Below are 14,120 nucleotides of genomic sequence, written 5' to 3'. Positions count from 1 at the left end.
AGTTAATCAGGTTGAACCCTTCAATGTTTACTGATGTTATGGTGGAGGCTAATCCTTAGGGTTTTCTATACGATATAGAAAAGATCTTTTGTGTTATGCATGCCACAAATATGGAGGGTGTGGATTTTTTTGCCTACCAACTGAAAGATGTGGCATACCAATTTTACGAGGAATAGGATCAGTCAAGGGGTGATGGTGATGAGTCAGCTCTATTGGAAGATTTCTCTAATTTTTTCCTAGACAGCTTCTTTTCATAGCAGTTGAGGGAAGCTAAGGAAGAAGAATATGTTAATCTGAATCAAGGTAAGACATCTGTTAAGGAGTATGCCTTAAAGTTTCACCAATTGTCTCAGTATGCTCCGGAGATGGTTTCTTACTCCAGAGATGGTTTCTAAATTGAGGGCTAAAATGAGGAAGTTTTCTTCCGATTTGGCCAGAGAGTTGATATTGGAGAGTAAGGTTGACTTATTGATTAAGAACATGGATATCTCCAGGTTGGTTGTTTACATACAGTAGGTAGAGAAAGAAAAAGAGAAGCAGGCTGGAATAGGAGAGAGGTAAGGCAAGAAGTGTAGGTTCTTTGAGTATAGTGGTGGCCAACAGTAGAGTGGCAGGTATGGTGGAAAATAGCGCAAGAAAAAATGGGGAAATTCGGGGTCTTACTCAATGGCTAGTACTCCCTACCCAAAGGTATCGAGTGATAGGTGTTTCCATAGTGGCAATAACTTTAGGGAAAAAAGTGCCCAATCTCAGGATAGTGGGGCCTAATTAGCTATATCATATCCTTTTATAGGTTTTATGGTATATTGCATTGGTGTTTCAGTGATGAGAGGAGGGACAGGTGCATTAACTGTGGTTAGCCAGGGTATATGCTTAGAAACTGTCCTATTGGTAAGGTTGCTTCGAGGGCGAACAAGGTTCCAGTTGCTTCATCATCAGCTCCAGTATAAAAGGGTACTCCATCTAGTTTTGGCACTGGTCAGAACTATTTTTAAGCTCTTACTACCTAATAGGAGCCTGAGGCATAAACTTATATCATGACTGGTATGTTAAAACTCTTGTCACATGATTTGTAATTTACTTGATTCGGGGTCCACTCTCTCTTATATGACCCCTTTGTGGCTGTGCATTTTGGTTTTGCTTCTAAGGTTAATTTGGGCCCTTTTTCTATTTCTACCTTGGTAGGTGACTTTATGATTCCTAGAAAAGTCTATAGGAGATGTGTCGTATTTTTTGGTAGAAAAGAAACTTTCGTGGATCTATTTAAATTAGATATGGTGGATTTTGATGTCATATTAGGGATGGATTGGTTTCACTAGTACTATGCGTCTCTAGACTATCGTACCCATAAGGTTGTCTATAAATTCCCTAATGAGCCAGTTATTGAGTGGGATGGTGAATCCCTAGATCCTTAAGGGAAGTTTATACCATATATTAGAGATCAGAGATTGATCTCCAAGGGGTGTCTCTATTATCTAGTCCGGGTTAAAGATTAAACTTGGATGGTCCTTTTTTTCATTTCATCCTAGTGGTAAATGAATTTCCCAAGATCTTTCTTGTGACCTTCCTGGTGTTCCTCTAATAGGAAGATTAAGTTTGGGATAGATCTTTATCCAGAAACTCATCCAATTTCTATTCCCTAATATAGAATGGCTCCAATTGAGTTGAAGGAGCTTAAGGAACAGCACAAGGATCTTTTATATAAGGGTTTCATCCATCCTAGTGTTTTCCCATGGGATGCACCGATGCTATCATTGCATAAAAAGTATTGTTCCCTTCGGATATGTATTGATTATTGACAGTTGAATAAGGTGATGGTAAAGTATAAGTATCCTCTTCCAGGGATAGATGATTTGTTTGATCAGTTGCAAAGTGCAAAATTTTTCTCTAATATATATCTTCGATCCGAGTATCATTAGTTAAATATTAGGGAGGTGGATATCCCTAAGACTTCCTTCCCTACTCGGTATGGGCACTTTAAATTTTTGGTTATGTCTTTCGGGTTGACCAATGCCCCAATGGCATTCATGGACTTGATGAATAGGGTCTTCCATCAATTTCTGGACTTGTTTTTCTTTATTTTTATAGATGACATTTTGATATACTTTAAGAGTGAGATAGATTATGTGAATCACCTATGCATTGTATTACAGACCTTGAAAGAGCAGTAATTATATGCCAAATTTTAAAAATGTGAGTTCTGGTTGAACGTTGTCACTTTTCTGGGTCATATCTTTTCTAGTGAAGGAATTATGGTGGATCTGCAGAAAGTAGTAGTGGTGGAGAAGTGGCCTAAACCCACAACTCCAATTGATATTCGGATCTTCTTGGGTTTAGCTAGTTACTATAGGAGGTTTGTGGAGAGTTTTCTAACTATAGCTTCCTGTTAACTAAATTGACTCATAAGAAGGTAAAGTTCTAATGGTCTGATGCGTATGAGAGGATTTTTGAGAAGCTCAAGGGTAAGCTAACTTTGGCTCCAATTTTGACTTTACCTAAAGGAATTAGTGGATTTGTGGTGTACAATAAAGCATCTCATGTGGGACTACGTTGTCCTTTGATGCAGCATGCAAAGTTAATAGCTTATGCCTCTATACAATTAAAGATGCATGAGAGGAATTATCCAACTCATGACTCATAATTGTTAGTTGTGGTGTTTGCATTGAAAATCTGGCATCACTATTTGTATGGGGTGCATATAGTCTTAAAGAGCTTAACCTCAGGAAAAAGAGGTGGCTTGAGCTTCTCAAGGATTAAGACGTGAGTCTTTATTACCACCTAGGTAAAGCTAACGTGGTTGTTGATTCTCTTAGTAGGTTATCCATGAGGGGTCTAGCTCATATGGATAAAAAGAAGAGGGAGTTGGTAAAGGACATTCACCGTTTGGTTAACCTTGGAGTTTGCCTCTTAGATCCGAGAATAATGGTGTGTTGGTGTAGGAAGTGGCGTGGTCATCTATTGGTGCTGAGATCAAAGAGAAGTAGATGTTAGATCTTATCTTGATAAGGATCAAGGGTGATGTAGGTGGTCAGAAGGTGATAGCCTTTGACATTGTGGTGATGGTACTTTGCGGTACCAAAGAAGGTTATGTGTTCCTTAGGTAGATGGTTAGCGTGAGAAAATCTTAGCTGAGGCGCATGAGTCACACTATGTTGTGCATCCTGGTTCGACAAAAATGTATCACGAAAATGTATTAGTGAAACAATATGAAAAGGGATGTGGCTAATTTTGTGGCCAAGTGGATGGTGTGCCAACAAGCAAAAGCTGAGCACATGAGACCCGGAGGATTGTATCAAGAGATTTAGCTGCCTGAATAGAAATGGAAAGTGAACAACATGGATTTTGTTATCAGTCTTCCTCAGTCTCAGAATCAATTTGATTTGGTTTGGGTCATCATAGATAGGATGGCAAAGTCGACTCACTTTTTGCCAGTGAGGACTAACTTCTCGGCTGAGGATTATGCAAGGTTGTACCTATAAAAGATAGTGAAATTTCATAGGGAACCTATTTCTATCACCTCCAAGAGATAGATTTCGATCTACAATTTCATTACTATTGTTTACTTTGGTCGTGAGAGATTCTGACCCTTTCTACACTTTAATGATTTAGTCCCAAAGTTTACATCAGGCAATGGACTTACACTTTTTTTAGGCATGACTTAAGTCTGTGCACCTATTGTATATCTAAATACACATCTCTCCAGTATGGGACAAAAGAGGATGATGGTATTAATGATTTAAATTTTGAGTAAATCCTAATAATTGGTGATATTTATGATATTGATTATATATTTATTGATTCAAGTCTAGAGATTGATTATATATCTATTTATCGATTCACGTCTAGAGGATAATTATGATATTGATTATATATTTACTGGTTCAAGTTCGGATATTGATTATATATGCACCAATTTGAGTCTGGATGTTCATTATGATATTAACGATGATATGATGGTTGGTATTATGGATTATATTTGGCATTTATTCTTGCATGTGCATCGCGTAGCACCAGTATGCACCTATATTTATCAGCGTTATAGGGGTTGCATAGATATGGATGATGAGTATGGCTTGTGATGTGTTGTATGTTAATTAAACCTTTTGAGCCTGGGGCGGTGGGGGTTCATGAAAGGCTCAATTAGGCATTATTTGTCCAGTCTAGCCAGTAACTCGTGTTGTCGTTGCTATTGCTATTATTGTTGTTATGATCATTATTATAGCTAATTTGTTGCAGCTTGGTTGATCCATCATTGAGATTTGAGATGTGATTTTGGATCTTTTACCATATAGTTACATTATTATCCATGATTAGATGAATGGATTAAGAACCCTGAGTATATGCAACACCCCAGATTTTTGGTCCTTGAAAATTTTTGAAATTTTATCCTCACTACCTAGACCATGACTCTCTGTATGAGTCATAAGGAGTCTTGGTAGGTCTTAAGGACCCAATCGCAGTTCGGATAGTAGGTTGTCTTGGATATTCTTCAATGGCTACAATTAGCGGATTCGAGTCGTAAGACCTAAATTAAGTCATATCGTGTCTTCTGTAACCTAATAGTGCGATGCCCAATTGTTTATGCTTTGACAATGACTGGACCATGCGAGTCATAATGACTAAGTATGAGTCGTATGTACGACTCATATCCAAGTTAGTGTTGGTGATCGTCGACACTGTCCAGACTTTTAGCGGGACCTTATAAGTCACAAGGTGACCCTACGAGTCGCAAGGTCACTCATAGCGACTAGGCGGTCAATTTTTAGTCTTTTCATTAAGGTCATTCTTGTCAATTTCCCTTTTCACTTACTTAGACCCCAAGTCCATAAAGCACTCAAGGGAGTTATTTCTCATTCATAACACAATATAAATACACTCTCATCTCTCAAAACTCTCCAAAGTCAAGATACTTAGGGTTTTAGAGAGCTTGTTCATCTAAGGGATTAAGGGTTGAATTCTATCCATAAATCTTTGTATTTCAGGCATGTTACTCTTCCCAAATTCTCAATTTATGAAAAGCATGTGTTTTATATGGTTTAAACTATATGGATTTGAATATGGGTTTGATATGGTTGAGGGTTTGACATGGTTGATTCTTAAATTGTTTTCCCACGATTCATTATGCATTGTATATACTTTAAGAATGGGTTTGAACTTATGGCGTGCATGGTAATAGTGAGTAAACTAAGGGGCCATGATTTTCCCCAAATTGATATTTTGAGATTGGAATTGGTTTTGAATAATTGTGTTCCCTCAACCAACTTGTGTAAATGGCTTTGAATTGTGAAATTGCCCCTTGGTTTGACTTACCCAATTGCATTGAACAAATGATTAACCAATGAACATGGATTTTGAAAGTCTTGTTTCCTATGATTTGATTTACTAAACAAAGGGGGTCGAGGCATTCCTCCAAGTTAATGTGATTGTTATGGCATAGAGACAAGCTTACAAGTGCAAGGGTATGACAATACCCATGGTGTGCCTTACAGGTTGCTTTATTGGTTAATAAATGGGTTATGTGACACTTGCTTTAAATTAGGCTTAATAGGGATTATGTAGCGAAGCCATGAAGTTGTGGGTGTTAAATGACTTGTACTGGAAACTCATGTTGGCCGACATGAGGTTTGGTCTTGATGACCTATGTGCCTAGTTCACACTCTTAATATATTATATCTTAGATTAACATGGGGTTGGGGAATTCCCTGGGATTTCTTGATACCTCTAATTCGTGCGGATAACACACACCAGGCCCTTTGAGCAGGGGAGCTGAACCCATATAGCCTATGGGTGCTTGTTTAAGATGGTTGAGCTATATAGTCCAAGATAAAGTTTACTTTATGCTAATCCTTGTTCCCTGTCCTGGTATGACATGCTTATATATATACATATGATTACGTGCATTGTCTTTGAATGATTTTGAAATGTGGATCATGGCATTATTTTATTCTCTATCCCTGAGTTATATGCAAGTGATAACCCACTAACCATATCCGAAGGATATATCCCCACGTGATGTAGGCACCAAAAATACTTTTACTTTTCTTGTGCAGTGTTAGGTGGATTAGCTCATGTCATCAGTCGTTGATGGTGAAGTGGTGAGCTTCCATTCTTTGGAAGAATTGATCATTTCATCAGTTTCTTTTCTTAGACAAGAATTGAAAAGTTTACATCATCATTAATATTATCATTGTCATTGTCAGAGTCGGGGGCATCTCTCAGCTTAGATTGGCTTTCGGTATTGATTATAGGCTTTGTAGATTTTGTTGTGGACTTGGTTGGTTTCAGTTATTTATTATTGGATATTTAGTTATCTTGTATTTCTTTGAGCTTTTATATCTTTTCTTGTTATATGTTTGGAATTCAGCCTCTGTTGGTCATTCTGTTCAGTTTGACTAGGCAACGGGGGTGTCTTCGGTCCTTAATGTACTTGAGATACCGGTCATGGTCAGGCCCTAGTTTAGGTCATGACAGTTTACTAGTACTAGTTCCTATTATGATTATGAAGTCTTAAGATGTTAGTCTGATGACTTAAGTTGAACCTTGAATTGACCTCATTTATACATATATATGTATATCTATTTTATGTAGCTATGGTATTTTCGTATATCCCTTCCTTCCTTTATTTATTTTGATTGAATATTCATTCCTTGGCCATGCATATTGTTATGTATCCTTCTTTCGCCCTTTATTCGTATATTGGTCGGTGAGATATGGTATAGTGTTTAGATTCCTTAGTATGGTTAGTATAGGATAGTTCATCTTTAATACTTCCTTAGCCTTGTTATGTTAAGTTATTGGATATGAGTAGGATAGTCTTCCTATCTCACAAGCTTTATTATGTGGTTGCTGGACATTTGGGTTTAGATTCCATTTTCGTTTATATGTTGTATATATTTGCATTATATTTGGAGCTCAGTCGACATATGCTTAGTAAGTACTATGTTTTTGGTACTCATACTGCACTTTTGCAGCCTACAGCTCATAGTACGGGTTACCGTTATGGTTGTGCACTTCATGCGAAGCTAGGGTGAGATCTTGATGTTCAGAGTATTACTTCCCTCCCTCTTATGTACTAGACTAGTCACTATGTTGTATTTAGATATGGTTGTATCTGTATATTCATTTAGTACCTCATTTGTATCTTTATTATGCTAGAAGCTCTTGTACTGATTTCACTAGGTTTTGGGATTATCTTATGTATGTTAGTCTTTTATTACATATGATCTGCATTCTTCTCCTCATGCTTTTAATAGTCCATTACTCGTTGTTCTAGACTATGAATTGACTTGCCTACTGGTGGGTTATAGTAGGCACCATCATAACCTGAGAAATTGGGTCATGATACTGGCTAAGCAACTACCAATTAAGCAACCGCAGGCGTAGGAGGGACGTCAAGTCTAGAAGCCACAGCTACAGGCTATGCCCCCACCTCAGTACCACTCTAGTCCATAGACTGTGCACTATCAGAAGGTGCACCACCAACTAAGTCCAAAAGCTTAACCAATGCATCTCTAAGAAGGGAGGAAGAAATAAATCCCAATGGGGCCTGGGCTGGTCCTTTGCCCACCATTGGCTGGGGCGGAAGAATCTATGGATCGGGAGTAGTAATAGGGTTTTGAAAAGGGCCCCTATCCTGACCGTTAGTTGGGGACACATCTAAAGACTGTCCACGACCTCTAGGTCATCCACGAATAGAAATAGGATCTTTAGTCTCATCTCAGGACCCTCGTCTCATGTAGCGGTAGCACATGTCCTAGTCATCTGTGAAGAGTGAAATCAAAGGAATTCCTTAGAAACCAACTTAGACTCTTAGAATGAGATAAGTGAAAGAGTGAAGAACTCCTAAGAATGTGCTAGAACCTCTCAAATATAGGAAACAGACGTCATTATTCCGATCCATTATACTCTTATAGACACTTGTTGTTGTACCAACAATACTGGCGAACCTGGCTATGATACCAATTTGTCATGACCTGATTTATGAGTTGTGATGGAACCCACTATATCCCACCAATAGGTAAGCCAATCCGTGTCTCGGAGCTATAAGTAATGGGCTAATTTTGGTATAAAATGGCCTATGAGGTCGAATAAACATATTTAAGACTTGTAATAATAACAAGACAATAAATATAATCCAAAAGATAGGTAAAGCATAGACAACCATCCCACGATCCAGTAGTGTCGGTACAAGAGCAACTACAAATATACTATAAGTTCTAAAATAGTCAATACAAGTTGTCTCCGAAATAAAAGACTAGACAAAGATAAATTGAAGGAAAAAAGAGTAACTTTAACTCCTAAATATCACTCAATCTACTAAATCCAATCACAGCACGATCTCAAATCAGTGGCGACAACGAGTACTCGGATCTATATCAAAAAGGTACAGAAGTGTAGTATAAGTACAAAAACCACAGATACTTGGTATGCATCATCTGCCAACTGAGCTAAATCATGATAAGGATATGATAAAAGGCAAGATAAAATAAACTAAGTCAAGGTAAAAGGACAAACCTGGAAATAAACTCCAACACCATTGTGCATAAATGAATTAATAAATCTGAGATAAGAACATAGAGATCACACGATTATATCTACTAAATCGACCCCCATAAGCCAATAAGTGTGGAAAAGTAAATAACCTAATACATGCCCTATAAGCCTGGAAGGTACAATCATTGAAGAGTATATAACCGGGTAACCATAATCTACCTTCTCTCCTACCATGACAAAAAAATCCAACCATACCATATCATATCATAACCAACTCTAAATTACCATACTAAATTGGTGCTCATATCATCATTATCATAATCGATTGTTGGACTTGAATCGGTGCTCATATCATCAATATCATAATTAATTATTGGACTTGAACTTGTGCTCATATCATTAACATAATAATTAAATTACTAGGTTTTACTATAAATAGCATCAACTTTGAAAATCAAACCATTAAGTATCTAATTTCCTCAATCTCATAGTAGATGTTTAAAAATGCAAAACAAGTGTATAAAGGTCTACAACTAGCTTAGGTCTTGGCCTAAGGTAGGATGGAGAGGCCCACTTCTAATCTCCGAAGTCCATTATAAGGCAAATTCTACCTTGAACTAGGCTAAGGTATCTAAATCCACTTATAGATGTTAAACAAGCCTTAATTATCCCCAAGATAGAAATTCTACCAAAATAATGACCAACTAAGTCAATTACACCTAAATTATGATTTTGAGATAGCCTAAACAGTTCAACTAACCCATATTTCTTACGCAATCATACTTATTTATGTGATATATGGCTAAAGAGTAGACGTCACATATGCAACAATAGTATCGCTTAGGCAATACTTGATCCACCGCCAAGCCTATATCTTAGACAAACACACTTTGACACTTACGAGACATTTTTTGAGGTTTGCCAGATCACTTAGGTGATCAAAGGCATCACTTAAGCAATACACCAGCCGAGGCTTAGAGAAATTCCAAGTCTTTGCCAATCCCTCAAGATTTATTTGAAATATAATATACACAAATGGACTATGCTACCCTCTCAAATTTAATGTTCTAGGTTTAATGGCGCAGTCAAAATTTCCAATTGAAGTCTTAATTAAAAGTGGGTCCCACACCTACTTGCCATTTTGCTTAACTTTTGGCTAATGGCCAAAATGAGTTTGAGAGCCTCGAGACTTAGACCAAGGCACCATCTAGCCTAAAATTAATGTTTCAAAGATGTTGGAATAGTCAAAATTAGCATACGAGGTTGTTTGGTTGAAGTTTTAGCCCAGTAGCCAATTCGAACCAGCGAAGGCTTCAAAATAAGAAATTGGCTCTAAAAATAAAAGAATTTCCCGATTATCGAATAGTCAGTTCCATCAAGTCATAAATGAATTTAGGTAGCTATAGAAAATCTCTAAATGGTAAAAATATGGAAAATGACCTAAAGGGTCATTACAATTATTTAGCATCCTTCTTTAATAAAAAGGTCACAAACTCAACCCAATTTGTTTCACGATGCCCATCTTATGGAATCGCTCATAACAATTAATATTAAACTTAAAAGAATCCTCAAAATTAATAACCCTGGAATGTTGGAGGTTTCATCTACAAAAACTTGGTCATTAGCTCGTGTTTAGTACCAGACATCATAGAACCTAAAACCGAATAAGGAAAAGCATCTATCCTCGAAGCCTCATCCATTCTAAGAGACATAGATCTAGTAGGATAAGAACCTAGATCCTGAATAGTCAATATAGTAGGAGTGTCTCTAGTGCCAGCCAAACTACTCAGAAAAGATAACACCTATTCAACAATCCCGACAGACTTAGGGGTAAGCCAATACTTTAAGCTAGAGTCCCCACCTCTGGCCCCATTACCTGTTTCTCTACAGCTTTTATTTCCTCTAAATGGTCTTAAAGTGGGGAGGTGATAGTAACCTCTCATGATCCTAGATAGCAACTCTTTGAGCTCAACTCCTTATGGGTGTAGATCTTTCTCTTCCTCTCCTACCTTATCCTCTTACTCATCTCTTTTCTCATATGGCTGGCTCTATAACTGAAGCCGTCAGTATAGTGGCGGTTGATCTAGTTCCATTCGACCTAATAGTCAATACCTGCAAAAACAAAATGAAGATTATTAGATACTAATTTGGATTGATAGTACCAGTTGGAATCAAGTTAAATAAAAAAAGACTGATATTTTTTTAAAGTCATATAGCCTCCTAAAGAAAAGTACAAATGTATTTGTATCACTCCGTGAGACTCTACTGGGCCCATTTGGGTACAGTAAGATTGACAAACCTAGGATTTAATACCAACTTTGCCACGACTCAAATGAATGTGAGTGGCACCCATCCCATTCTTCAATGGGAGAATCAACTAGATGAAAGACAAAACTAATGATCAACACTTAACCAAATAAACAAAACTAATCCATAAGCACAACTAAAATGTAAAACATTGTTCATAACAAAATAGCCACCCCTATGACCCAAAAGTCATTTGTACCAGAACTACTTGAGATTGTCAAGAAAGAGGATACAACCCTAAAAACTAAGGAAACTAAAAGAGTCCTAAAAAGGGACTATATTATAATAGAAGGATTCATGGTAAATGATAATATGTTTCTCACCCTTGAATTCTGAGTTAAACACTAGAATCACAATAGGGATATGATGTCCTATATAGATATAGCACTTTCAACACTTAGAATAAGGAAAATATGCAAGTTTCTGAGTTTGTTTTATTAGATATAATGCATTTTGGGTATGTTTTGCAGGAAACTAGGTCTTGGATGTTAAGTTCGCAAAAAAGATGGAAAAAAAGGTGTTTTCAGCTACTTATGTGATCAATTATGGGTGTTCGTGATACTTTTTGGATTGTTCATGACTAAAGTATGTGCGGGAATAAAAGAATAGCTAAAAACAGACTTCCAACACCTACTTAGGTCAATAAGCGGACCGTATATAGGAAAAGCATCTGTCAAAAGTCCAGAACCCCAAGAAAAGACATGCGAGAATTTTTGGTCTGAGCACATGCAGTGGACACATGCACCCAACCTCTGGCCGCATGTGCCACATGCACCCGAGACCAGGTTGCATGTGGACACAATATGTGGCCACTGACCTTTTTTTCTCTTTTTTCATTCGAGATTTAATTTTAGGGTTTCCTCACATACTATAACTACCCCTTATGTATTTTTTTAGTAGAAGTAGCACACACTTGATACTTATAAATATATTTTGATTTCAAGATTCAATTTTGGTCTTGGAATTCTCTTGTATTAATTTTGGTTGATTAATTCAATTATGGTTTTGGGATTTCACTTGTGATTGTGTGATTCATCTTCTTCTTTCAATTATGAATGTTGCAAGCATGAGTGGCAAAAACCCCTTAGCTAGGGTTGTCGAAACCCTAGTGGATTGATAATATAAAGGAAGTGTTATTCTTGTTCTGGATCGATACCCATCCATGCATTGTATTATATTCACTTTAAAAGTTATTTTAGTGGTTGAAATATTAGGATCCCACCTATGTTATTTCTACTTACTCCAAAAGAGGAGTAGTGACTAGGAAAAGATAATGACAACAGTAATTTGAAATTTAGTTATTGATCCACGCTGCTAGGTATTATTTAAGTAAATGGTTAGCTTTCATCTAATAACTAGAGACTCAAAAGGTAATATTTAGTTGGGACCAAGATAAGTGATACTAAGGTGACATATTGAGACTCAAAAGGTAAAGGGTAAAATTTGTCAGCATGTCTAAAAGATTGTTGATGGTACATAACTTATCGATTCTACATGCAAGGTAGCAGGTAAGTTTAATAGAGCATGATAAGCCAAAAAAGTTGAGAGGCTAGGGGAACACAATCCTAGTGTTCACCTATGAATATTACAAATGAATTTGATATTTACCACTTATTGTATATTGCTACTCAAAACCTCCTATTTAGTTTTCCAGTCTTACCCGTTGATTACATTAATAGAGAGTCATGAATCCACGTATTCCTTTGGGATTCCACCTTAACCATTATTGGGTTACTATATTTGGAAGCGACCACATCATCTTCAGACTTGAGGTGTAGTTTGGGCGTCACTAAATTCTGACACGTGTGGTGGCCATATGCGCCCAGCCTCAAGCTGCATATGGAACATGCGCCCAAGGCTAGGCCGCATGTGGACACCACGTATGTCCACTGACCTTTTTCCTCTTTTTTTGTTTGGGATTTGGTTTTGGGCTTTCCTTATGTTCTATAAATACCCCTTATGTGTTTTTAGTAGAAGTAACGTACTCTTGATACTTCAAAACATATTTAAATTTTAAGATTTAATTTTGGTCCTTGAATTCTCTTATATTAAGTTTGGTTGATTAATTCAGTTATTATTTTGGTTTTTTACTTATGATTATTGTGATTTCATCTTCTACTTTCAATCATGAATGTTGTTGATTACTTCACAAGCATGAGCGGCTAAAAATCCTTAGCTAGGGTTGTGAAAACCCTATTGGATTGATGAAGTAGGGAAAGTGCTATTGTTGTTCTAAATTGATACCCATACATGCATCGTATTATCTTCACTTTAATAGTTATCTTAGCGGTTGCAAATGTTAGAATTTCGCCTAATTTATTGGTACTTACTCTAAAAGAGCAGTAATGACTAGAAAAAGATATTGACAACAATAATTTAAAGTTTAGTTGTCAATCTACGCTACTAGGTGTTATCTAAGTAAGATGGTTAGCTTTCATCTAATAACTAGAGACTTAAAAGGTAATAGTTAACTAGGATAAAGATAAGGGATAGTAAGGTGACATCTTGAGACTCAAAAGGTAAGGGATGAAATCGGTCAGTGATACGTCAGCGTTGACAGCTGAAGTGGTAGTCCATCGCAAGACCGACATTTCACCATGTTTGTCGTTGCTAGGTCTTCTAAAGTTATGGCTTCTGTTTGGACCTGACGGTTGAGTTGCTGGTCCATTGCAATACTGACCGTCCACCATTTTGACTGTCAAAAGTGTTTTTTTGATAATTGTCTGAGTCTTTTCCTTCAGCTAGCTCCTTACCTTGAAACACTAAAAACCAGCATTAAATGCCACCTTGGTTGCTTGAAAACATGTAATTTTCCCAAGAAAAAGATTCAAAAAATTCCATCAAAAGCCGGAACATCAACACCCTCAACTTAAGATAATTGTTTGTCCTCAAGCAACTTAGCACCAAATTGCAAATATGAATAATACAACGATGAGAAATTACTACTGAACCAAATCTCACACAAACATTCACTTGTCATCTAAATCATATGGTTTAATATGTCAGAGTCTATAACCAGCATTGTTTCAAATTCAATTCATATACACAATAATGATTTATGAATCTTCAGAGATCAGCCAAATCAAGTATGACTCAGGTTGCCCTCACAGACAAAGAGATCCACTACTTAATATATTTTTTGTATACAAATCAAAACCCTCTCACTCATAAAAGAAGTCACCAACATAGCACATGCACCCATAAGCTTGCCTTTATCATCTAATGCACTCCTTATAGCTGAGTTTCAAGAGAAAGTCACTTACCCTTTTCTCATTCATTCATCTTTACCATAATAAGCCCCCCTTTATATATATATATAT

At 36.9% G+C, this 14,120-nt stretch overlaps 1 protein-coding gene across 1 annotated transcript in view; it reads right to left on the bottom strand.

The window, feature by feature from the left end:
- LOC107844366 overlaps window positions 1–13,490 on the bottom strand; it is a 66,626-nt gene extending 53,136 nt beyond the window's left edge. The window contains exon 1 of the mRNA XM_047397633.1: window positions 13,347–13,490. Within this exon, the coding sequence (XP_047253589.1) occupies window positions 13,347–13,490 (144 nt within the window). The remainder of the gene's footprint in view (window positions 1–13,346) is intronic.
- Window positions 13,491–14,120: the final 630 nt, after the last annotated feature.

This window comes from Capsicum annuum, chromosome 10 (genome assembly GCF_002878395.1).
Source record: "Capsicum annuum cultivar UCD-10X-F1 chromosome 10, UCD10Xv1.1, whole genome shotgun sequence".
In the NCBI taxonomy this organism is placed as follows: Eukaryota; Viridiplantae; Streptophyta; class Magnoliopsida; order Solanales; family Solanaceae; genus Capsicum; species Capsicum annuum.
The sequence above is the reverse complement of the archived record's forward strand: the minus strand, read 5'-3'. Positions and strand labels throughout refer to the sequence as shown.